Source organism: Panthera pardus, unplaced genomic scaffold (genome assembly GCF_024362965.1).
Source record: "Panthera pardus isolate Hobbes unplaced genomic scaffold, ASM2436296v1 HiC_scaffold_22, whole genome shotgun sequence".
NCBI classification, from domain to species: domain Eukaryota; kingdom Metazoa; phylum Chordata; class Mammalia; order Carnivora; family Felidae; genus Panthera; species Panthera pardus.
This window is the reverse complement of record NW_026526788.1, coordinates 10,712,842-10,737,078: the sequence shown is the minus strand read 5'-3', so window position 1 is coordinate 10,737,078 and position 24,237 is coordinate 10,712,842. Positions and strand designations below refer to the sequence as shown.

Genomic DNA, 24,237 nt, shown 5'->3' with positions numbered 1-24,237 from the left:
ATGCTTCCACTGAGTTACCAGAGATTTCGACCTTCAGTCTTCTTTTCCTGGAATTTGATCAGTTTCACTTTCCAGTTCCCTTCCCTTTCACGGAGGCACTGGCTCGGAAGCAGGGAGAAAACATCAGCTGACGCGTCCCCCGCCCCCACGCCCCTTATATAGCTCCTTCAGCAGGGACTTGGGGCACACTCGGGACGTTTCCCAAGAACGAATCAGCTTGGGGCCCAGCTTTTCAGAACGGAAGAGGAGCAGGTTGCAGACATGAGGTCAGTGACATAGAAATGCGTAAGCGCCCCTCCCCCGATCTTGAATGCAAATTGTAAACGGAGCTGCTGGGTGCAGGCAGGGTCCTGTGTTGTCCCGCGGCTTTTGGATGAACCGTGCGTTTATCGGTGTGGGCGCCTTTTATTTCCGGGTCTTTTCCCCGGAGTACACACACTGAGGCTTCCGGAGCTTCTAGAACTGCTCCTCCAGCTGGGAGCCCAGAAGAGGGAGGGCCCAGCAGGAGTGTTAGACCCGCTCAAGCACAGTTTGTGGATTCCAAGTTGGACCTGGGAGGAGTGATGGAATTACTCTTTATGGGCTTTTTTGTTGTTGTTGTTTTCTTTGCAACGACTGAGAGGCTTTTTTTCTTGTCGTTTTAAAAAGAAGCATTTCTTTTCAGCAGATATTATTAAAGATGGAATTGGTAGCACAAACTCCACTCGTGTGTTGAGGAATTTTGCCCTGAAACGTTGGGTCAGTTGGAGGTGGGAAGTGGAAGAAATAATTCTTCCATATGGGCATTTTTCCATTTCTTATATCAAAACAAAACCAGAAGCATAGAGTGTGTTTTTATTTCTGTGATGAGAGCTGGGGAGCAGCAAACAATTTGCTCTTCAAAACAGAATGACCTAATCTCTTTTTTAATAACAATCTAATCTCTAGTGATGGAAAGCAGGTCGGTGGCTGCCTGGGATGGTGGAGGGGGCTGGGGCTGGGTAGGAAGCAGAGTGGGGAATCTTTGGGAATGATGTCAATAGTCTGTAGGGAGATAGTGGTGCTCGTTGCTTGTCAAAGCTCAAAGCTCATCAAACTCTACACTTAAAATGTGTGCATCTTATTGTATGTAAAGTATAATCTTAGCGAATTTGGGTTTTTGTTGGTTTTTTCGTTAAAGCATGTGAACATGCTTAAGTTCTGCCATTAGAGCCTCAGGAAAGATAGAGTTGAGAGAAGAAGAAGCCATTTTCACTCAAACACCATGGGGAGGGAGGATCCCAGTGACCACACCCTGGGAAAGTCCCCAGGGCTCCTTTTCGGGAATGGGCCAGGTAAGAGGAAGTCACTGCCAAGTGCCTCAGGTTACCCTTTGCTGTGTAACAGGTTCCAAGTTATATATGTGTCTCCATGAGTGGGGTTAACCAGAAAGCCTGGCCCTGCCCAGCGCCCTGTTAGCCAGTTTGCCCCAAGAGGTTTTACAGTGGCCTGTGCTTAGGTGTGTCCAGAGTCACTGACTTGAGGAAGTCTGGGGGGTGGGGGTGGTAAGGGGTTCTCTGGACTCTGCTGGACCGGTGCCCACATCAAGTTGCCCTGTTCCCAGAGGCTATATAGGGCCAGGGCCAGGTGGGTCTGCTCCTCCCTGGCAGGACTAAAAATTGCCAAAGGGGAAAAACCACCTGGGGAAACACCTGCTATCTTCGGGCTGGCTGATGGGCACCCTCCTCTGCCCCACTCACTGAGGAACTCCGTTGCTGCCCCGTGCACTAAAACTTCTTTTAAAATCGTAACACTAATAGACCAGCGATTGTGAGGGTAACTCTTTCTGCGTGGTCAGCAGCTGGTAGTGCGCTCTGTCGAGGGCTTTCCGTGTGTTATTTCATATCACCTTCCCAATAGCCCTAGGAAGGAAGAACTGTGATTTTTATCAGCCTCATTTTCTATTGTTTATGAATGTAATTTATTGTCAAATTGACTTACATACAACACCCAGGGCTCCTCCCAACAAGTGCCCTCCTCAATGCCCATCACCCATTTTCCCCTCTCCTCCATCCCCCATCAACCCTCAGTTTGTTCTCTGTATTTAAGAGTCTCTTGTGCTTTGCCTCCCTCCCTCTCTGTAACTATTTTCCCCCTCCCTTCCCCCATGGTCTTCTGTTAAGTTTCTCAAGATCCACATCTTGAGTGGAACATATAAAACATATAAAATCTGTCTTTCTCTGCCTGACTTATTTCACTTAGCACAATACCCTCCAGTTCCATCCACGTTGCTGCAAATGACATGATTTCATCCTTTCTCATTGCCAAGTAGTATTCCATTGTATATATAAACCACATCTTCTTTATCCATTCATCAGTTCGTGGACATTTAGGCTCTTTCCATAATTTGGCTATTTTTGGAAGTGCTGTTGTAAACATTGGGGTACAAGTGCCCCTACGCATCAGCACTCCTGTATCCCTTGGGTAAATTCCTAGTAGTGCTATGGCTGGGTCATAAGGTAGTTCTATTTTTAATTTTTTGAGGAACCTTCACACTGTTTTCTAGAGTGGCTGCACCAGTTTGCATTCCCACCAACAAACAGGACAACCTGGAAGAAATGGACAAAATCCTACACACCCACACACTACCAAAGCTCAAACAGGAAGAAATAGAAAATTTGAACAGACCCATAACTAGTGAAGAAATTGAATCAGTTATAAAAAGTCTCCCAACAAATAAGAGTCCTGGGCCAGATGGCTTCCCAGGGGAATTCTACCAGACATTTAAAGCAGAGTTAATACCTATCCTTCTCAAGCTGTTCCAAAAAATAGAAATGGAAAGAAAACTTCCAGACTTAGTCTCACTTTCTAGATGAGGAAAATGAGGCTCAGCAGCCAAGAGAGTAGGTGTCAGAGCAGAGTCCTTAGTGAGGTACCAAACTCTAGGGCCGAGCATCTTCTAATTCTGTGGACCAAATCCAAGAGGGTGGAGGGTCTTAATGCTTTTAATTGTGCTCACACTAGAGACAAGGGGCAGGAGTTAAAGGACTGGGCCTTCGAGATCCCTATTTGGAGAATGAGGACCACTCTCTTTGATGGAAACTCTTGGAGTGCACAGAGCCACACATTAGAGGAAGGTAAAAGTAGACCTCCTCAAGGCATAGTTTCCTACAATTTGGATGGAAGGAAAAAGGAAGATCATTCAGGACCATTTCCTCATAAGGAAATGAGGCTAAATAATGTGATTCCAGAAATATTCCAGACTAGGTCAAAGAGGTAACAGAACTCCAGGTATCTTGTGGTCATTTTCCTCTCTTCTAGATTGTCTGCCTCGCTCTTTGATATGCTACATTATCTCTGACAAGTAAGTGGGAAACTGCTTTTCAAAATCCCTCTAGAATAGTGCTTCTCAAAATGCGGGACAGGGGCTCCTCCAGGTACACAATTTCCCTGGTGCTTGTATGAATGCAGATTCCTGAGCCCGAGCCCACACCCAGATTTCAACAGAAGCTCTGAGAATAGGGCCTACATATATACGTATAATGCCTTTTTCCAAACCCTCAGTGTGTGTGGAACCCTGTTCCTGGTGGGAATGACCTCAGCTCTGACAATTAGGTTTCAGTTTCTCCTCAGTGGGAATCCTGACAGCATTGTATTGGTCTCATTGTCCTTTTCTGTTTGATAAAAGCATAGATCTCAGGGCTAGCTGGCATCCTGGTTGGAAGGCCCTTCAGCAGTTGCTTCTGATCCACAAGCAGAAAATAAAATCAGCCTGGACCCCAGCTTTTCAGAATTGAGGGAATAGCCATCATGAGGTAAAATGTTCCCTACTTTTCTGAAAGGAAGTTGAGAATTTCCCACAAATCTTCAGCCTTGCATGCAACTTCCTGAAGTATGTTGATGCAGTGCTTGCTTATAGATGAAATACACAATTATCTAATTTGATCATAAATCTCTCTTAGTTTTGTGGCCATTTCTGATTTACAGACACTGAGGGAAGTGCTTCCAGGAGAGCCAGGGATGGGGGGGGGGGGGGGTGGGAGGAGAAGAGACTGGCAGGTGGAAAGGGGCAGAGGGCCTGGAGGGCACCACTGTCCCTCAGGAGAGTTCTGGAGGTCCTGGTCCCTCTTTTGTTTCTTTTGTGAAAAGACTAAGTCAGTGAATTTTGTTGTGGTTGTTGTGGGTTATTTCAAAAGTGTGGTTACTTCTCTGCTAATGACTAAGCCAGCACTGCATTTCATAATGAGGTTGCTCTTACCCAAAGTTTGCTCTTTCAGAACTGAGAAATATGGTGAAGGGGCGGAAAATACGCCACCCCAAAATGTGCTGCTTTGGCATGTGGGTTATTTTGAGCCAAAGGCAACTGAGACCCAACAGACTCAAGAAAACGTTTACCTCTCTGTTAACTGCCTGAGAGAATTTAGATACGGGCCCTGACCCCAAAGGGAGCTGTTACCAGAGATAACTTTTTATCTGAAAGACTTACATGCACGGCAGGGCAAAAGGCTGAGTATCAACCGTCTACACTCATCTTTTTGGGAATTGCTCTCCACCGCTTTGAAATTCCGGGACCCAATCTACTACTTAGCTGAAGATGGCATTTGAGCCTCAACTGCCTGACTGCCTTTGGGCCTCATGCTTTTATGGGGCTCCTACACCTACAAAATTAAATTTTTCTTCCCTGTTCATCTGTCTTATGTCAACTTAATTATTAGACTAGCCAAAGAACCGAGAACAGTGGAAGGAAATTTTTCTGAGCTGACAATGTCTACCTGACACGCCCTCTTACTGACCTGCTAGGCGCCCCCTGTGGACTATGAACTGTCACAAACTGTAGCAAATATCCTATATCACAACTAACCTGAGTGCCCAGTTAGAACGCAAATTAGCAGGCCCTGCATTCCGAAATGCAGATTGAATAGATCAGAAACAAGGCCTAAACTTCATACATATACATATAAAGAGTGTTTAGAGCAACTTTCACAAACATATACAAGCTAAATTAGTAAGTGAGGAAGCCATGGCATATGGGGTATTGGTTTTTAAAAAGGGAATTGTATTTTTTATATTTTTTAATCAGAATTATCTTCAAATGTTTTATTTTGATCTACTCAGTTAATGATGTTAACATTATCATAAATATGTAATTACAGTGACATGTGTAAATATGTGAATTAACATATAAAAATATGTAATAAAAATCCAAAGAGGGGAGTGAGGAACAGAGTGTTTCATGTACCTAAACTACACAGAAGAAAAGGGATAAGAATTGCTAAAGTAATTCTATTCTTTTCTTTCAGCTTTATTGGGGAATAATTGGCACATAAAATTCTAAGATATTTAAAGGATACATCATAGTGATTCAATATACAAACACACTGTGAAAGGGCTCCCTTTTTCCATTAGGTCAGTTATCACCTCACATACTTGTGTTGTTTGTTTGTTTATTTTTGGTGAGAATATTGATGTTCTACTCTCTCCACAAATCCCAATTATATATACAATACCATGTTATTAATTATAATCACTATGTCATACATTAGATCTTCAGACCTTATTTATCTTACATCTGAAAGTTTGTACTTTTGGCAACCTCTACCTATTTCCACACTCCACCCCCCACAACCACTTTTCTACTGTTTCTATGAGTTTGACTTTTTTTTTTTTTTTTTTTTTTTTTTTTTTAAGAATCCACAGATAAATGACATCATGCAGTATTTGTCTTTCTCTGTCTGGCTTATTTCACTTAGCAAGATCTCCTCATATTCCTTCCATGTTGACGCAAATGGCAGGATTTCTGTGTTTGTTTGTTTGTTTGTTTGTTTGTTTATGATTGAATGATACTGATCAGAAAAGATGCCTGATATGATTTGAGTCTCCTTAAATTTTAAGATTTTTTTTGTGGCCTAACATATGATCTGTCCTAGAGAATGTTCCATGTGCACTTCAGAGGACTGTGTATTTTGTGCTGTTGGATGGAATGTTCTGTAAATGTCTAAGTTCACCTGGCTAAAGTGTTGTTTAAGTTTGATGTTTTCTTATTCATTTTCTGTCTGGATGATCTATCCACTGTTGAAAAGGGATAGAGCAGTCCCTTATTATTACTGTATTACTCTCTATCTCCCTTCAGGTCTATTAATATTTGCTTTATATATTTAGGTGCTGGTGTGTTGGGTGCATAAACATTTATAAACATTATATCCTATTGTTGGATTGACCACTTTGTTGTTAATTAATGACTTTCTTTCCCTCTTTAACTTGAAGTCTATTTTGTCCAATATAAGTATAGCTGCCCCTGCTTTCTTTGGCTTTCATGGAATATCTTTTCCATCCCCTCACTTTCGTCTATGTGTGTCCTAAAAGCTGAAGGCAGCTTGTGTTAGGTCTTCTTTTACATCCATTCAGCCATTCTGTGTCTTTTGATTAGAGAATATAGTCCATTTATATTTAAAGCAATTGTGGATAGTTATAGACTTATAGCCTATAGACTATAGACTATTGCCATCTTGTTCATTGTTTTTCTGGCTGTTTTACAATTCCTTTATTTCCTTCCTTTTCTCTTGCTCTCTTTCTTTGTGATTTAATGCTTTTCTGTAGTAGTGGTGTGCTTCTATTCTTTTCTCTTTACCTTTTATGTATCTAGTACAGGTTTTTTCTTTGTGTTTACCATGAGGCTGAAATAAAACATCTTATATTTATAACAGACCATTTTAAGTATATAACTTAAAAGTTTGAATGCATACCTTTTTTTACTCCTCCTTCCCCCTACATTTTATGTTTCAGATGTCACAATTTATATCTTTTTAACTTTTCTATACATTAACAGATTATGGTGGTTATAGTTATTTTTTTAAAAAAAAACTTTTGTTTTTTAATCATTATACGGGATTTATAAGCAATTTACCTATCAAGCCAATAGTGTTTTAAAGCAAATCTCCTGGACTCCAGCTCCAAGTTTCATGTTTCTTCTTATCAAGATATCAGGACTCATGGTCCAATATACTTTTCTCCAAATCTTACTTCAAGGGGGTATCAGGTGTCAAATATATAATCAAATTGGAAATGTACAGAGGAAACCTTATGAAAAGTCAACAGAACTTAATTAAAATTTTCAATAAGTCTTATAATCATGAAGCCACTTACACAGTTGGCTCTCTTCCTGAACAAACTGCCCTTTGTTAGCATACATTCCTTAGCATGGCTAGCTCTAGCATTTGGTGAGGTGGTGGTAGGGATGGAGTATCCCTAAGTGTTCCATCTTTGGGGCTGTCTCTCAGGTTCAGGAATATAGAGGGAGCTTTTCTACTTGCCCTACACTTCATGAGCCACTGACATCTCCTGAAGCTTATGTATAACAGGATTGGAATGTGTTTCATCTTGGAGAGTTGATGGAATATGTTTCATCTTTATCAATAAGGGCCTAAAATTTTAGTCTGGTAAGATCCCTCTGGTTTACTAATATTTCAGCCTGTGTCATCACCACGGGAAAAAAAAATAGCGAGATAGTGTTATCAAACTGGTGTTATAGCAAAAACAACCAAAGTCACCTGCTATTCTGCAGGCTCACTGAGAAGTTGGATGAATACAGTCTATGGCTGATAGGGTGTTCACCTATTATTTCCAGGCACCTATATCTACAGATACATTCTACCGATCTGAAACTCGTGCCTTCCTCCAATGCCCTAATTGGGAAGTCAGCAAAGTTAACTAATGCTGAAACACAGAAATGCCTTTATTATGCCTTACTTGCATAACAGTTATAAACATATTTGTTCAGTGATCATCTTTACAACTTGCTCTTAATGTTTACTTTCTAATACTGGCTACCTTGAGTTATGATCTGTAGTCCTTCAAACAGGGCAGCTAGAATCACCACATGAAGCCAAACTGGAAAACCCTAGAATGGAGATAAAAGACATTGGCATTGTGGTACTCTAGCCAGGGACCTAGAGAATGATAAAGATGGCCAGGAATAGAGGCATGCACATAAAAGGGTATCTAGATAGACAGCAACTTCCCCCTTTTTCCTTGTCTTGGGTCAATTGCCTTGCCTCTGTGTCTTTCACTATAAGGCATTTCACATGTGATCACATTGGGTCCAGAAATGGCCTAGATGAGCATTGCTGGAGAGACAGACAGAAACTAGAGCAGCAGCAGTAGTGTGTGGACTGGTGCTGGTCCTTGGGAAAGTACAAATAAAGTCAGTGGCTCCTCAGTGAGCAAAATGTATTTTGACAAGTTAAAGAACTTCCCTTTATTCTCATTATATCTTTCTTATTTCTTCAGGGATAAAAATGCTTCTTTCTTTTTGTTTTTTAATCCAGTGTTGGCAAGCATAGGTGGTTGGTGTCTTTTGGAATACATTTTCTCCCATTGTCATGATTTTGCCAAATTTAAGTTGGCAGCCCTATTTGACTCAACTTCTTTATGAAGTTGTGCTAGTCTGTGAAACCCAAAACTATGGACAACAACTGGGTTTAATGATTTCTGGAGGTTCTTAACTATCTTGTGGTGTCAAGAATCTACTAGTAGAAAAGGGGAGCACAAACTCAGTGAAACATCCTCCGAGTCCCAGGCAAAGAGTGATAGGAGAACACTTTGAGAACCTGGTAGTTTATCCAACTGAATAAGGCCAGTGATCTCCCTTGGCATCCTCCATCTACAAAACTCAGATATGTTGATTTTGCTTGTTTGTTCCTCAAAATTAATTCATTCTGTCTGGGGATCTGGCCTGTGACGGGAAGGCTGCCCCAATCAGACTGAAAGTGAGCGCCCATGGGTCTGTGTGAGTGACTGTAGGGAGATGGTGAAGATGAAGGGAAAGGGCTCAGTCTCCACAGCATGGTGTAAAACACCCCTGGGCTTCCTTCTCTTTATGTGGCTCCTTCTAACCAGTCTGTGGGCTTCTAGGCCAGAGAGAGCAAGGATAACTGACTTTACTTTGCCTTGGCATCCTTCAAAACTAACAAAGCGACACAAAGGAGTACCCCTGTAAAGGGTCATTGGATCCACCTTGCCCAGCATGTGAGGACTGAGCCCTGACTTCTAATGGAGCAGGACAAGAGATCCAGGTCTTCTCTCTGCAGTGCTCTCCTCCCACCCGCCCACCTCACCTTGCAGATCTGCCCACACAGTGGGAGGGACGTGCTCCATGGGCTCTTGCACAGAGCACAGCTACAGGCGGGTGAAGCAAGGGAGCGTGAGGAAGGTACCTCCTCTTCCGTCAAGGACAACGTAGGGTGCGCATTAGTCAGGGCTCTCCAAACAGGACCACTAGGAGATACATGTATGTCCATGTAAGCTGCTGGGAGGTGTCAGGCCCCACCCACCAAGGCTGGGAAGAGGCAGCAGGCATTTGCTAAAGGCAGTTGTTCCAGGCTCTTTCATGTGTTTGCTGACCAAGAAGTCAACCGTTCAGAGCACCACAATAGAGGAAACGCGAGCAGCCAACTATGGAGCTCAGACTGCATGAAGGGCTTTTTCTTCAGCTTCTACGTGAAGGTTAGGGCAGGATAGACTCCTGGATGGGGGACTCTTGGCTGTCCCACCATCAACTCTGCCCTGAACTGTAGTCACCGACTTCACTCAGATCATGAGTAGGCTCAAGTAGTGGATTCACAACGTTTGAACTCAACTAGTTTTTCTGTTACTTTGTCCATTTGCCAACAGCGAAAACAAACTGGATCTTCAGCTTTATCCCCATTTCTTGAAAGGGAAGAGCCTTTATACAACCGGACATATTTTTTTGGTTTTCCTCACTGAGAATTTTAACCCTCTTTTTTCTTCTTTCTATAACAATTTCTAAACATGCTTATTTTTACCTACTCTTTTCTCTACTTTCAGTAAAATAAAGATTAAAGATTCTTACCTACTGCTGGTTTAAAATATATATGTGTGTATGTATATATTTATATATACATATATACAAAATACATGTGTATATATATTTATAGATACATACCATATTATAAATATATATTACGAATATAGTATTTATATATAGTATACTATACACACACACACACACACACACACACACACACACACACACAAAATGAAAGAGATTTATTCTCAGGAATTGGCTCACATGATCATGGAGGACGAGGACCATAATCACGGGTCACTGTCCACAAGCTGCAGACCCAGGAGAGCCAATGCTGTAATTCCAGTCTGGGCCAAAGGCCTGAGAGCTGGAGGGACAATGCCATAGGCTGAGGTCCAAGTCTGAGGGCCCGAGAACCAGGAAGGCCGATGTACAGGCTCCAGTCTAAGGGGAGGAGAAGACACATGTCCAGCTCACACAGCCAGGCAGACAGAATTCACACTCCCTCTGCCTTCTTGTTGTACTCAGACCCTCACCAGACCGGGTGGTGCCCAGCCAACACTGGGGAAGACAGTCTGCTTTACCCCTGCCTCCTGAGTCAGATGCTGGTCACAGACACACCCAGAACTGATGTTAGACTGAAGTCTGGGCCTCCCACAGCCCGGGCAGATTGACACACAAACTTAACCTGTAACTGCATCCCAGGCCGCGGTGCCTGGCAGGTGCACATCGCAGTGACCGTGTCTATTTTCTCCACAGTGAGGTCAACAAGAATTCTCTGGAAAAAATCCTCCCACAGCTGAAATGCCATTTCACATGGAACTTACTTAAAAAAGATGGTGTCTCGCGTGATCTAGAAGACAGAGTGTGTAACCAGATTGAATTCGTAAACGCTGAGTTCAAAGCTACAATGTACAACTTTTTGGCCTACATAAAACACTTAAATGGTCACAACGAGGCCGCCCTGGAGTGCCTACAGCAAGCTGAGGAGCTGGTCCAGCGAGAACACTCTGATCGAGCAGAAATCAGAAGGCTGGTCACCTGGGGAAACTCTGCCTGGGTCTACTATCACCTGGGCAGACTCACAGATGCTCAGATCTATGTGGACAAGGTGAAACAAGTATGCGGGAAGTTTTCAAATCCATACAGTATGGAGTGCCCTGAGCTTGACTGTGAAGAAGGGTGGACACTGCTAAAGTGTGGAGGAAAGCACAATGAAAGGGCCAAGGTATGTTTCGAGAAGGCTCTGGAAGAGAAGCCCAACAACCCAGAATTCTCTTCTGGACTGGCCATCGCAACATACCGCCTGGATAGTAAACCACAGAAGCCATTCTCTGTCAATGATCTGAAGCAGGCCCTTGAGCTGAATCCCGACGATCAGTATGTCAAAGTACTCTTGGCCCTGAAATTGCAGAAGATGAATGAAGAAGCTGAAGGGGAGCGGTTGGTCCTAGAGGCCGTGGAGAACACTCCTTGCCCAGCAGATGTCCTTTGCAATGCAGCCACATTTTACAAAAATAAAGGTGATCTAGACAAAGCTATTGAACTGTTTCTAAGGGCATCGAAATCCATTCCAAACAATGGTTACCTGTATCACCAGATTGCATGCTGCTATAGGGCAAAAGTCAAACAGATTCAGAGTGCAGGAGAATCTGAAGCTGGCAAGAATGGAGAGAAGATTGAAGAACTAAAGAAACATGCTATTGACTATGTGATCAAAGCTATTGAGAAAGGAGTAGATCCACTGTATGCATATTCTGATGTCACCGACCTCCTGGAAAGAGAAGACTGTTTTCAGACAGCTTTCAGTAAGGAGCTCCCCAACACTGGGAGGCTACAACCCCACCAGCACTATTGCGACTTTGAGGGGCATCATGGGAAGTCTGAAGACACTTCTGTCCAACGTGATTTAGAGGGTGTGCCCACAAGCACAAAACCAGCTGAGAAGGGAGAGACGAAGTGCCCACCACAGAACATAGCTGGAAATCAGCTTCCACAAAATGCACCCAATTCTTGGTATCTCCAAGGATTAATCCACAAGCTGAACGGAGAGCTGCTTCAGGCAGCCGAATGTTATGAGAAGGAACTGGGCTACCTCTTAAGGAACAGCCCTACCGGCATAGGCAGCTTTTTCCTGCCGTCCCCTGAGCTTGAACAAGGCAGTGAGGAAGCAGGCCGGGGCCCACACAGCCCCGTTCTCAGAGCTCCCCCAACCCTGAGCTGAAACACAGAGGAGGGACGGGAGCACAGTCAGGGAGCGTGGGGTGCTGGTCTCGCTTATTGCTTTAGGGCACATCTGAGGAGTTGTTTCCTCGTGTCTGTCTCCCCTGTGCATATCAGCCACACACACTTCCCTAGTCCGCAGGTCTTATAACAAAATTAGCAGTGGAAACAGTGCTTCAGGCCTGCATGCTGCTGAGTAATTCTCAGTCTGCACTCGGTTCACCGGATAGCCCCCCATTTCTGCCCTTCTTGCCAAGAGTCTTAGCTCGCCGCTGCCTGCTCCCAGGTCTCCCGCCCTCTGCCCCACTGCTATCTAGCCTTCTGGACCCCCTGAAAGACCACCTTTTGACTAATCCTGGAATATTCCTTCTGTCTGACTCTTGGCTTCAGCCACGTATATATATTCCTGATTGTGATACTACAATAAATATGTATTCTTGATAGCGATGCTACAATAAACCTTAAAATTTTGACTCAGGATTAAGCAGTTGTGTGCTTTGCATGTGTGACTGAGAGTACTATTAATTCCCAAAGTTTCTCTTCGGGACACTGTCTAGGGACAGTGGGTAACTGCTACAGCCATACCATACTACTGTCAACGTGCCCTTGTTAGCTAACACTCCCCTGTAGCCGGCCTGCCCTTGGCCATGGGAACTCTCTCTCTTATTCCAGTCCAGGGGCCCCAGCGGAGTGCAGTGCCCAGCCAGCAGCTTCTGCAGGGTTGCTGTGCACCCAGCAATGCCTGGACAGTTGCCCTCCTGATGGTGTGTAAGAGGTGCCAGTACTAGGCTGGCTATAGAGACAGAGATCTTCACCCGCCCGACGGTATGAAAAATATTCAAGTAGTCCCTCCCAGCTGCGGAGACCCACAGGCTTGTGCACCATGCAGCTAGGAGATGTGCCGAGGACCCTGTCCACCTCTCCTCAACCCATTACAAGGCCTGCATCCGTATGCTTCTCTAGTGGTATCATCCGATTGTCTGGGTGCAGAGGAAGATTGTTAGGCACCAGATCCCAGACAAGACAGAGGGACTGGCAATCCCACCTCCTTTGTGAGTGGGCAGTCAGAAATTTGACTCTTTCCTTGTGCAGAAGGGGAATTCTGGGAAGGTGTTTCATAAGCCACATTGGCTGTAAAAGCAGCAGACTTCAGTGAGGCTGCCCCCCACCCCCTGAATTATCTGTTGGCTCCAGCAAGGCTGGGAGAGCCTCCAAGTGCCCAGCAGTGAATTGCTGCCTCCTGGCCAGCCTTGGCCTGGAGCAGCCCATTCCAGAGGGGTTGCTGGGCCCAGGTAAAGAATATTAGCATGGAAACCAACATTGAAAGCGTGGAAGAACATGGAAGGGTGGCTGGGGGTAAGGTGGAGACTGGCAACAGGTACAGCTCTGGGGTAGGTGAGGAATTGCCCATCTATATGCAAACACACATGCTCAAGGACACAAAGATTTTGAATACTGGTGGCGAAGGAGGACATTGGAAGTTTCTCCAACAGGGGTACCTGGTCCCATCCCCGGAAATTACACACAGCTGATTGACACAAGGATCGTGGCCACCTACCTACCCTGTCCCTCCATGCTCAGGGTCCCATCCGCCTTCCAGATGGTGCTAAGGCTCCCAGAATTGCTGTTGATCTGTCCTGACCTACATACCTAGGCTTTGATTTATTTTGCTGCCTGGACAATTTTATGGAAAAGATGCCTCTGCACCCACAATCTACTGTTGTCTGAGGGAACGTCCACAATCTGCACTTCCTTGTGTGTGCCCCTGATCTCACACAGCCCCGCCTCTGGAGACCCAGAGGGAATAAGAAATCGCTGGTTTTTCACAGACATCCACTCCTTACTACCTGGGGCCATACCCAACCCTACCCAACTAGTAACTCGGTGGGGACTTAGAACTTCTCGACCAGTGCCATTTTACCACCTAGGCTGTGGGGCAGGCTTGACTGGTGGCCACATAGCATGTCTTAGCAGATTCTAGGGCTGTCCACAGAAGAGACAATTGGAGGAACGGAGTCTGTCTCCACAGGAGAAACCATGGACTCCTCCCCTCAGGCTTATCAGCTCCAGGGAAGCATGGACTCTGTCTCCTTTGCTCACAACTATATGCCCATTCCAGCAGTGCCTGGAATGAACTGAGCTCTCAAAAAATTTTGAACACATTGTCTCCATTGACGGCTATGACGTTGCCATTACCACCAGCTCAGTGGCTCACTGTGTGAGCTCACCTCTTCTAAAACAACTTCTCTGAATCCTAGGGGAGGGTGCTTGGAAAATAAAAGAGTAAGTGTCCCAAACTACAAAACAGTAACAATAAAAGCATGGCAGGTTTCTGTACTGGCCTCTGAACTATGTTCTAGGATCTGTGCTAAGCCCATTGCTAGCATCTAAAACCAGTGTGGAAGGTATGAGGCTCAGAAAGGTTTGGTAACTCGTCCAAGGCCACACAGCTAGAAAGAGGTATCGCTGGGACTCAAGTCCATAGCTGTGTGAACCAAGACGTTCTGCTCACATGCATTTCTGTACTTTCTCACATGCTGTGTCCTCAGTCTGTTGGCACAACCAAGAGGTTTCAGGCTCTACCGTGAGGGTAGACCCCTGACTTGTGTCTCTTCCTATCAGTTCCTCCACTTAATCCAAACCCCCCTCCCCCACACTCCCGTGTGTGATTCCGGAATCTCCTGGCTTTCCATTTTACTCCTCTTTCCCACTGTCTTTTGTAATCCAGTGTCAGATTTTTTTAATTCATCCTGATACGGCAAATTCACAGGACCTTGACAGTGGTAATGCTCCTCAAGCTACATGCAAAGGAATTTAGAATTACGTCCACGCAGGGCTGCACCGGCCTCTCCAGAACCACCAGCAGCTGACACAGTGAGCTCCGTTTTGTAAAAGTTGGGCCTGGACAGCCAGGATCTCTTAAATGCACGGGGAATACTTTCCTTGGACTTTAAGATTTTCCTCTGCAGTCCATTTTTTATTCATTCTCATAGGAAATTGGGAAGGGTGGAGAGAGAGCCACACTCAGCAAGTCTTGGCCTGTCCTTCCTCCCCCTTACTCCACTAGATGGAGTGACTGTTCCCTAACTGCCTGCTGTATTGTGTTCTCCAATGAGAATTCTAGGAAGTTGGCATCAGAGTCCCCAAGATACCACCTGGGTCCGGTGATTCACTAGAAGGACTCACAGGACGCAACATACGGTCCTATTCATGGATTAGACTTATTACAACAAATGGATACAACAAAAGCAAAATCAGCACAGGGAAAGAGTGCATGGGGTGAAGGTCAAAGAAACCAGGCACAAATCTCCCAGATTCTGTCCCAGTAGGATCAAACAGGATGTGCTTAATTCCTCCAGTATCGAATGTCACACATCTGAAGCTAGTTGGAGCCTCAGTGCCCAAGGGTTGTATCGGGGACCAGCCACATGGGCACCCCCTGCTTAGCACATATCAAAATTCCAGACTCCCAGAAGGAAAGCAGGTGTCGGCATTAACCAGATTGTTTGCACAAACCGTTTACGCACAGCAAACCAGCCTGATCAGTTAGAGAATGGTGGGAGCGTTCCAAAAATCCAAGTTCCCAGATGTCAGCCAAGGACAAACCTTGCAAGCAGGTCTTTCTAAGGATCATAGTCTAAGGCCTGATATGTTAACCCTTTTCTGTACAGTTTATGAGTGCCACCAATGACTCCACAGGCACCAGGCACCCCAGGTATCTATCCCCTTACCCTTCATTCCCAAACAATGCTTTCACCATGTTTCAGTGAGTCAGGGTCCTTCAAGCATGCAGTGAGGGGACCCACGGCCACCCTCAGGTTTGCCCATATGTCAAAAGGACTCCCAGACTCAGCATGCAGCCATAATTACAGGTAAGTTATATTATAGTGTAAGGGAAGAAAACAAATCTTTTCCCCCTACAGTACTCCCAGGTTCTCCAGCAGGGGCCCTGCAAATTAGACTGACGACAGATTAGCAAGAGAAAAATAGCTGCTTATTAACTGGTATATCCACACACATGGGGGAACTCAGGGATGCATAACTCAAAGGGGTGGATAGAACTAGAGCTTCTATAGCGCAGGGGAGGAAAAATCTTTCTCCCTCTACCCTCCTATATTCAATGGCTGGGCTCATGAGTCAGTTAGACAAGAGCCAGGTTAGTAAGAGAAAAAATAGGTTTAATTACATACATACACACAGGAGTTCACAAGGAAAACATGGCTTCCAGAGGTGCCAGATGACTGAGGCTTATAAACCATCATGCAGGGTTGATAAGTCATTGGCAGACCTAATTCCCTTCAGCTCATATTCAAACCTGACATAATGAATTTGCTGACATCATGTCAATGAATGTTTCCTTTTATTAAATTTTTTTAATGCTTATTTATTCTTTTTTGAGAGAGACAGAGAGACAGAGCATGAGTGGGGAAGGGGCAGAGAGAGGGAAACACAGAATCCAAAGCAGGCTCCAGGCTCTGAGCCATCAGCACAGAACCTGATGTGGGGCTTGAACTCATGGACCATGAGATCATGACCTGAGAGGAAGTCAGACACTTTACCGACTGAGCCACCCAGGTGTCCCATCAATGAAGTTTTCTAAGACTTCATGGCCTCTAAGACGTCTGTCTCCGTAAACATGTGGAGCCCAGAGGGGACAGAGGTCACTGAAGTGGGATGCTGTAGGGGCTGCACCAAGCACAGGACAGCCTGGAATGATGTTGACAATGCTGAACTTTACCTGAGCCCTGTGCTTCTAGACAAAGGCACGGTCAAAAAATCTGCCCACCCCCAACTTTGGTGTCTGAGAATGTGGGGAGTTTAGCTAAGCTACTCCATATTATTGCTGTCTCGGTATCCATTTTGTTTGGCCAAGGAGCCTGAGTGGGGCGTTGAACTAACATTAGTCTTCATGTGCAAGTACACGCCCTAGATAGCAGCCTGCAGAATTACAAGCAAATGTAGGTTCCTGATATGATATCTCCCAGCAGCCTGTCTGAGCAACAACCTTCCTGGCCTCCTGAGGCCTTCCCCTTCTGCCCTCCTCCCCTTAGAGAAGCCCCTGTGGAGCTGACCGAAACCCCACTCTTTTGAGTTTGAAGAGACCATTCCGAACCTACGCCCAGAACCCCAAAGCATTTCACTCACAGCCCATGATAAACGCTTCCTCTCTGCCTGCAGCCTGCCTTGACATCCCTATCATGTGGTGTCAGGACCTGTGAGGAATAAACCTGTCCAGTTCAACTTCTCTTGTGGTCTTCTGTGAAACTGCAGAGAAACACCCTTTTCCGTATTACTTAGATAAAACTCGGGATGGGACCCCTGTCTCCCTCTGTTGAGGCCACAGACTCCAGATTCTCATTCTGCTTCTCCTAAATGATCATCTGAATTATTTGTTCCCGTGATCAATCAGAACAAAGTGCCTGTACATTTAATCAGACTGACTAGAGGTTTATCAATTTTGTTAATTCTTTCAAAGAACCAGCTCCTGGTTTCATTGATCTGTTCTACTGGGGTATTTTCATTTTTGTTTTGGTTTGTTTTTGATAGCTTTGATTTCGGCTCTAATCTTTATTATTTCCCTTCTTCTGCTGGTTTTGGGTTTTACTTGCTGTTCTTTTTCCAGTTCTTTAAGGCGTAAGGTTAGATTGTGTATCTGAGACCTTTCTTCTTTCTTTAGGAAGGTCTGCATTGCTATATACTTCCCTCTTATGACTGCCTTTGCTGCGTCCCAGAGGTCTGGGGCTGTGGCGTTATCATTTTCATGTACTTTTTAATTTCCTCTTTAACTTCTTGGTTAACCCATTAATTCTTTAGTAGGATGTTCTTTAATCTCCAAGTATTTGTTGTCTTTCCAAACTTTTTTATTACTGTTCATTTAGAGTTTTGCTATGAAACTCTTTATTGTGGTCTGAAAATATGCACGGTATGATCTCAGTCTGTTTGCACCTTTTGAGGGCTGATTTGTATCCCAGTATGTGATCTATTCTAGAGAATGTTCCATATACACATGAGAAGAATGTGTATTCTGCTGCTTTAGGATGAAATGTTCAGAATATATGTTAAGTCCATCCGGTCCAGTGTGTCATTCAAAGCCGTTGGTTCCTTGTTCATTTTCTGCTTAGATGTTCTGCCCATTGTTGTAAGTCAAAATGCCTATAAATTTAACTTGGCCAAATCTCTCTCTTTCCCCACGAGACCCTTAAGTCTGACTCACCCCCAAGGCTAAACAAGTATTGGAAGGCCAGACAATCCCTCTCAAAGCTTGGCTGACAACAAGGAAAGAGACTTCCTGATCTCTCCACCCTCTCCCTTCTTCCCTGACACCCAGTTTCTAGAAGTTTCTAGAACACCCAGTTTCTAGCCTTGTTTGCACCTCTATGTAAAGGAAAAGCCCTCTTCTGACTAAACCTTTCAGACATTAGCAGATCTTAAGATCAGAACTGTCTCCCTCCCTTATTGCAAGTCATCTTCTTTTTTTTTTTTTTTCACTTAATAAACTCAATTTCTTAGAGCCCTTTTGGACATATAGAAAAATGTGCAGGAAGTACAGAGTTCTAATATACCTCCCTCCTCCACACCCTCACCCCTCCTACAGTTTCCCCTATTATCAACACTTTGCATTTGTGCGTATATTAGCTCCAACTGATGAACCAATATTGATACTTTATTCCTAACTAAAGTCCACAGTTTACATTAGGGCTCACTCTTTGTATTGAGCACAACATCACCCATCTACCATTGCTCTATCATCAGAAGAATTACATCGCCCTAAAAACGCCCTGTGCTCCAACAATACCACTTCCCCTAAAGCCTTGGCAAACACTGATCTTTTTACTATTCCTATTGTTTGGTTCTTTCCACAATGTCATGAAGTTGGATGTACAGGGTATAGCCTTTTTAGGATGCTTCTTTCACATAGCAATGTGCATTTAATGTTCCTTCATGTCTCCTTTAGCTTAAGAGCTCATTTGTTTTCACTGATGAATAGCATTCCATTCTATGGCTGGACCACAGTTTGTTTATCCCCTCACCTGCTGAAGAACATCTTGATTACTTCTAATTTTTGGCACCAACAGGAGTACCAAATAAGCCAACTCACTGAGAGGAAGTGGGTATAATCCAGCTCTGCACCTCTGCTTCTTTGAGTCCGATCCCCAGGTGGTATCTTGCCTGTCCTAGGAAAAGTGAGGGGTAGATCTCACCTACAGACCATGGAACAACTGACGATGTTCAGGGGGTATAAGTGCCAAGCCACCTGAAACAAACTCATGCCTGACCGGACGGTAAGGGCAGATCCACACAGCGAGGCCCCTGTCATGTAAAATGTCCCATTTCCAGAGTCCCAATCTGGTGGTCGGCTGGCACTTTCACAGTTACATATTCCTCTTATCTGCTTCTGCACGTTTACTGTGACTTGAGATACAAGTGCTGGTTTGGCGATCCTTCTGGAAGCCTTAGCATGTGCAGCTAGCATCACTGCACCTTTGCATAAGTAGCCTCAAAACCGCCAGGGCCTGGCCTGGCCACTGCATATCTTCTTAGGAGTATTCTCTAAGTGGGGAGCCAGCAGGACTATGATTCTTCAAAATACTTCAGCTGAAAGATTGAGAGTTAACCCAAGAAGGTGTTTTCAAGAAGAGAGAGAATCCTTCCTCTGTGATTATAAAGCAACCAACACCTACTGCTTTTGTTAAAATTAAATGCTCATGGATCTGTCTCCCACCTAGATGGCAAGTCACCTGAGAAGAGGAAATCTGTCATATCCATGTCCCAACAGAGCGCCTGACATGTAACTAATGGTCATTCATGGCTTGCAGACTTTAGAAATGGGTAAGGAAGGAGCTCATGGCAACGAAGGCCGCCTTGGACATGCCAACAGCTCTGGGCTGAAGCAATAATATAGAAGCTCTCTGAACAGAAAGAAAGAGACCCACACAGCCCGACGCTATCAGCAAGGCCTCGGTGGTGCTGGACAGCGCCCCACAGCCAGGACCCTGTTCCCCTGTCCCACATGCACATTATATCAACATCAGACAAGGCCACCCTGACACCATGAGAGACCAAAACAAAAACAAGGCCACTCCATAAAACATGTCTGAACACAGACAAAAAAGATGAATGCTGCCCAAATGGGTCCTACACTGACCCAACACCAGGTGAAGTTCTCCCCACATTTCCTCTGACAGCATTAGTGGTGCACTGCAACGTTGAGGAGAGAAGGGTTTTGCAGGGCTGAGGGTGGGGCTAAAATTGTTTTGACATTAGCAGAATTAATCCCTTTCAAGTTGCCTTTTAGACTACGTGTAACCTACCTGTTGGGGCCATAAAGCGATGAGCGTTTCCTCAGGGTTTTTAGGCCAACCTGCTCTCTGTCCTAATGACGCGACCACAAGAACCCAGGGAGGCAACAGATAGGGGGAGGCAAGGACACTGGAAGGTATCATTTGACCATTCAAGTGCTGGCTCCATTTCTATTAGACTGAATGCTCCTAAAAATACAAATAATTGTTGTCTACTTTTTACAGTGACGAATCAAACGGGAATCCCATTGAAGATAGCCTGGTTCAGCTGAGATGCCACTTCACCTGGGAGCTGCTAGTTGAAGACACTGAGATGCCCGATTTAGAGAACAGGATCCTGGATGAGATTGAGTTCCTAGACACCAAATACAACGCGGGCATACACAACCTGCTGGCCTACGTCCAACACCTGAAAGGCCAGACTCAGGAGGCCCTGGGGAGCCTGAAGGAAGCCGAAGACCTGATCCAGCAGGAACACGGCGACCGATCGGCTGTGAGAAGCCTGGTCACCTGGGGCAACTACGCCTGGCTGTATCACCACATGGGCAGGCTGGCGCAGGCCCAGACTTACCTGGCCAGGGTGGCGAACACTTGTGAGAAGTTTGCAGCCCCCTCCTGCTACAGGCTGGACTGTCCTCAGATGGACTGCGAGGAAGGGTGGGCCTTGCTGAAGTGTGGAGGAAAGAACTACGAGCGGGCCAAGGCCTGCTTCGAGAAGGCTCTGGCAGCGGAGCCCGAGAACCCTGAATTCAGCACTGGGTATGCAATCACCATCTATCGGCTGGACGGCCTCAACAAAGCGACCCAGGTCAGCGACGCATCTTGTCTGCAGCCTCTAAAAGAGGCCATCAGGCTGAACCCAGAAGACGCGTACATTAAGGCTCTGCTCGCCCTGAAGCTTCAGGACGTGGGCCAAGAAGCCGAAGGAGAAAAGTACGTCGAAGAGGCACTGACCAACATGTCCTCGCAGACCTACGTCTTTCGATACGCGGCCAAGTTTTACCGCAGGAAAGGCGCTCTGGATAAAGCTCTTCAGCTCTTAAAGAGGGCCCTGCAGGCCACGCCCTCCTCCGCTTTCCTGCATCACCAGATGGGGCTTTGTTACAAGGCACGCATGATCCAAATCAAGAGAGCGGCAAACTGGCAGCCCAGAGGACGGGACAGAGACAATGTCCACAGACTGGTTCACTTGGCTATATGTGAAATTCAAAAGACTCTGATGCTAAGGCCCACATTTGAGTTGGCTTATGTTGAACTGGCTTACATGTATGCAGAAATAGGCCAACACACAAAGGCTGAGGACGCCTTTCAGAAAGTGTTGCACATGAAGAACATCAACGATCATCTGCAACAAGAGATTCATTACTGCTATGGCCATTTCCAAGAACTTCATAAGATATCTGTGGATAAAGCAATCACCCATTATTTAAAAGGTCTCAAAATAAGAAGCATCTCCCGCACCAGGGAGAAAATTCTCAGCGCCCTAGAGAAGTTAGCTAAAAGACATATTCATCAGAATGTACGTGTGGTGGAAAGTTTCAGCATCCTCGGGCTCATCCACAGATTGAAAGGGGAAGTGAGTGAGGCCCTGGTGTGTTATGAGAAGGCTCTCAGGCTGGCTGCTGACTCCAACACCATGGTCTGAAACAGAGGTCACCATTACTTGTTTAATGTCATAACTAAACATAGCCAACACCTTCCTGATCGCTGCTTTCAGGAACATGTGACATGCTGAAATACAAGAGATGATACAACACAGGCTGTGCTGCCTGCTGAGCGCCGCCCCCCCCCCACCATTTTCTTTCCCCTCCCGTCCATGTGTAACACATCCCTGTACTCATTGGCCAAGGTCGGTTGATGCTTTGGGGGGCACCTATCACCTGCTAGGCCAACGGAAGCTCTTTTCCCTACGGCTTTGCACGGGGAAAGGGCGCATGGGTGGCTTCCGTCCTCCATCTGCCCGGTCTCCGAAACAGAGGAGTCTTAAACAGGGAAGATTTCAGCCCCTCCTGGGCCCAGCACACCGGTCACACGCCAGTGTAGCTCTGTGCACACGCCCCTGTCTCTGCAGGCGCACACACACAGGACGTCCGTGCCTTGGTCCGAAGCCACTTCCGCTGGTTGGCTCACACACTCAAAGCATGAATTCCTGGAGACAGTCATCCGGAGCCAAGAGCATGGGCTGCTCATATACACATGCACCACGTGTATCTCTCTCCACACACACTGATTCTGGAGCTCACACAGGCCCATTCCTGCGGACTTGTGCACATACACATTCTGTATTTGGAAAATTCCTGACACTGTAACCCAGTCAGAAGTTTAAAAACAAAAATTAAAAAAAAAAAAGATTTACTTTTCATGTGGCCGGGCGTGCTGACCTACCAGATCTAAAAGCAAAGCAAATGAGCAAAGATGAAAGAGAAAAGAGAAGGGACTTCAGAAGGTCACTAGAGTGTTCCAGTCCCGGTGTCCATCTCCCAAGGCCTTCCCACAGCCAAGAACTGCTGGCCAGGAAGCCAAGTCTATAACCTCATAAGAAACTCAAACATTTCGGGACACGTTTGTCGAGCCACCGGCAATCGCAAAGAATCTGTGCATTCCAAACACGTCGCTGGACGTGTACTTACCCTAAGAAAAATTAAAATGTACCGGGGAAAGACAAATAAAAGAAAAGCCCATTTAGGAGGTGCAAGCCACAAGTGACAAATACATTAATGTAGTTTTTAGGTGCTGGCCCTTGGAGTGCACCATATAATCTTCTTTTTCCCTAAGATATTTTCTCCAAAAGCATTCAGTAAAGTTAGCAACTTGGGAAGCTAACAAAGTCTTTGAGTGAGTTTTATTAGTGAGATTTTTAAAAGGTATATATTCCAGGGGCACCTGGATGGCTCAGTCAGTTAAGCATCCGACTTCTGCTTAGGTCATGATATTGGGCTCATGGGTTCAGGCCCCGCGTCCAGCTCTGTGCTGACAGCTGGGAACCTGCTTAGGATTCTGTGTCTCCCTTTCTGCCCCCCCCCCCCCCCCCCCGCTTGCACTGTCTCTCTCTCTCTTTCTCAAAAATAAATGTTAAAAAAAATTCTTTTTTAAAAAAAAGATGTGTATTCTTGGGGCACCTGGGTGGCTCAGTCAGTTAAGCATCCAACTCTGGATTTCAATTCAGGTCATGCTCCATCGGTTCGTGAGTTCAAGCCCCGCATCAGTCTCCGTGCTGACAACGCAGAGCCTGCTTGGGATTCTTTCTTCCTCCTTTTCTTTCTCCCTCCCCGGCTCAAGCTCATGCTCTCTCTCAAAATAAATAAGTAAACTTAAAAACATATATTCTATGTTTGGATGGAAGTAGAAAAACACAGAAGCGACTTCTATAAGCAATAGAAGGTCTGAGGCAGAAGCTTCGGGAATATAAACACTACCAAGAATTTTTTCAAGTATTGGGTAGGGATTTACTTTTGCAGGCCACGGAATTGTAAGGTTGGTTTTTCCCTGAGGGCTGGAACTGACCTATGGGGGCGGAGGGTGGCGGTCACTCAGATGATACCCGGGGAAAACAATTAATAGCAATAATTAGCACCAAAATCACTGCCCTTTCCAACTTTGTCGCTCCTAAACCAAGAATGGATTTATTATATTGAAGCAACACAAAAACCCTACTGGGGCAGGAATACTGTCTTTTTCTTGTAAACAAGATGTGACTGAAGTCATCACAGTATGCACGCCGACACGTTTCATCGGCGAATTGCCTTCTTACACAACAAAAACTAAGGTAAATAAATGGATGGAGACTTGATGGATGAATAGATTTGCAGTTAAGCAAATGTGTAAAACGTTACTGTAGGATCTAGGTAGTTGAGTATGTTAGTGTTCATTGTAAAATCCTCTCAACTTTTCTCTGATGTTCAGGACAAAACTGTCAGGATAAAAAGGTCAAAA

At 45.3% G+C, this 24,237-nt stretch overlaps 3 protein-coding genes across 5 annotated transcripts in view; all 3 read left to right on the top strand.

Annotated features, from left to right (window-relative positions):
* The first annotated feature begins 151 nt into the window (after nt 1-151).
* IFIT3 (interferon induced protein with tetratricopeptide repeats 3) lies at nt 152-12,482 on the top strand. Its single transcript, XM_019429992.2, has 2 exons — nt 152-266; nt 10,541-12,482. The coding sequence occupies exons 1-2, from the start codon at nt 262-264 to the stop codon at nt 12,003-12,005; spliced, it is 1,470 nt and encodes a 489-aa protein (XP_019285537.2). The 5' UTR covers nt 152-261; the 3' UTR covers nt 12,006-12,482.
* On the top strand, nt 152-24,092 carry LOC109255377 (interferon-induced protein with tetratricopeptide repeats 1B-like). 3 transcript variants are annotated; one of them, XM_019429995.2, is made up of 3 exons: nt 185-266; nt 19,732-19,834; nt 20,530-24,092. In XM_019429995.2, the coding sequence occupies exon 3, from the start codon at nt 20,618-20,620 to the stop codon at nt 21,947-21,949; it is 1,332 nt and encodes a 443-aa protein (XP_019285540.2). In that variant the 5' UTR covers nt 185-266; nt 19,732-19,834; nt 20,530-20,617; the 3' UTR covers nt 21,950-24,092. The 3 variants fall into 3 exon arrangements, with proteins under 3 accessions (XP_019285539.2, XP_019285540.2, XP_019285541.2); XM_019429994.2 differs by lacking the exon at nt 19,732-19,834 and having other exon boundaries at nt 152-266; XM_019429996.2 differs by lacking the exons at nt 185-266; nt 19,732-19,834 and adding an exon at nt 19,876-20,160.
* LOC109255379 (interferon-induced protein with tetratricopeptide repeats 1-like) overlaps nt 152-24,237 on the top strand; it is a 39,237-nt gene continuing 15,151 nt past the window's right edge. The window contains exon 1 of the mRNA XM_019429998.2: nt 152-266. Within this exon, the coding sequence (XP_019285543.2) occupies nt 262-266 (5 nt within the window). The 5' untranslated portion in view covers nt 152-261. The remainder of the gene's footprint in view (nt 267-24,237) is intronic.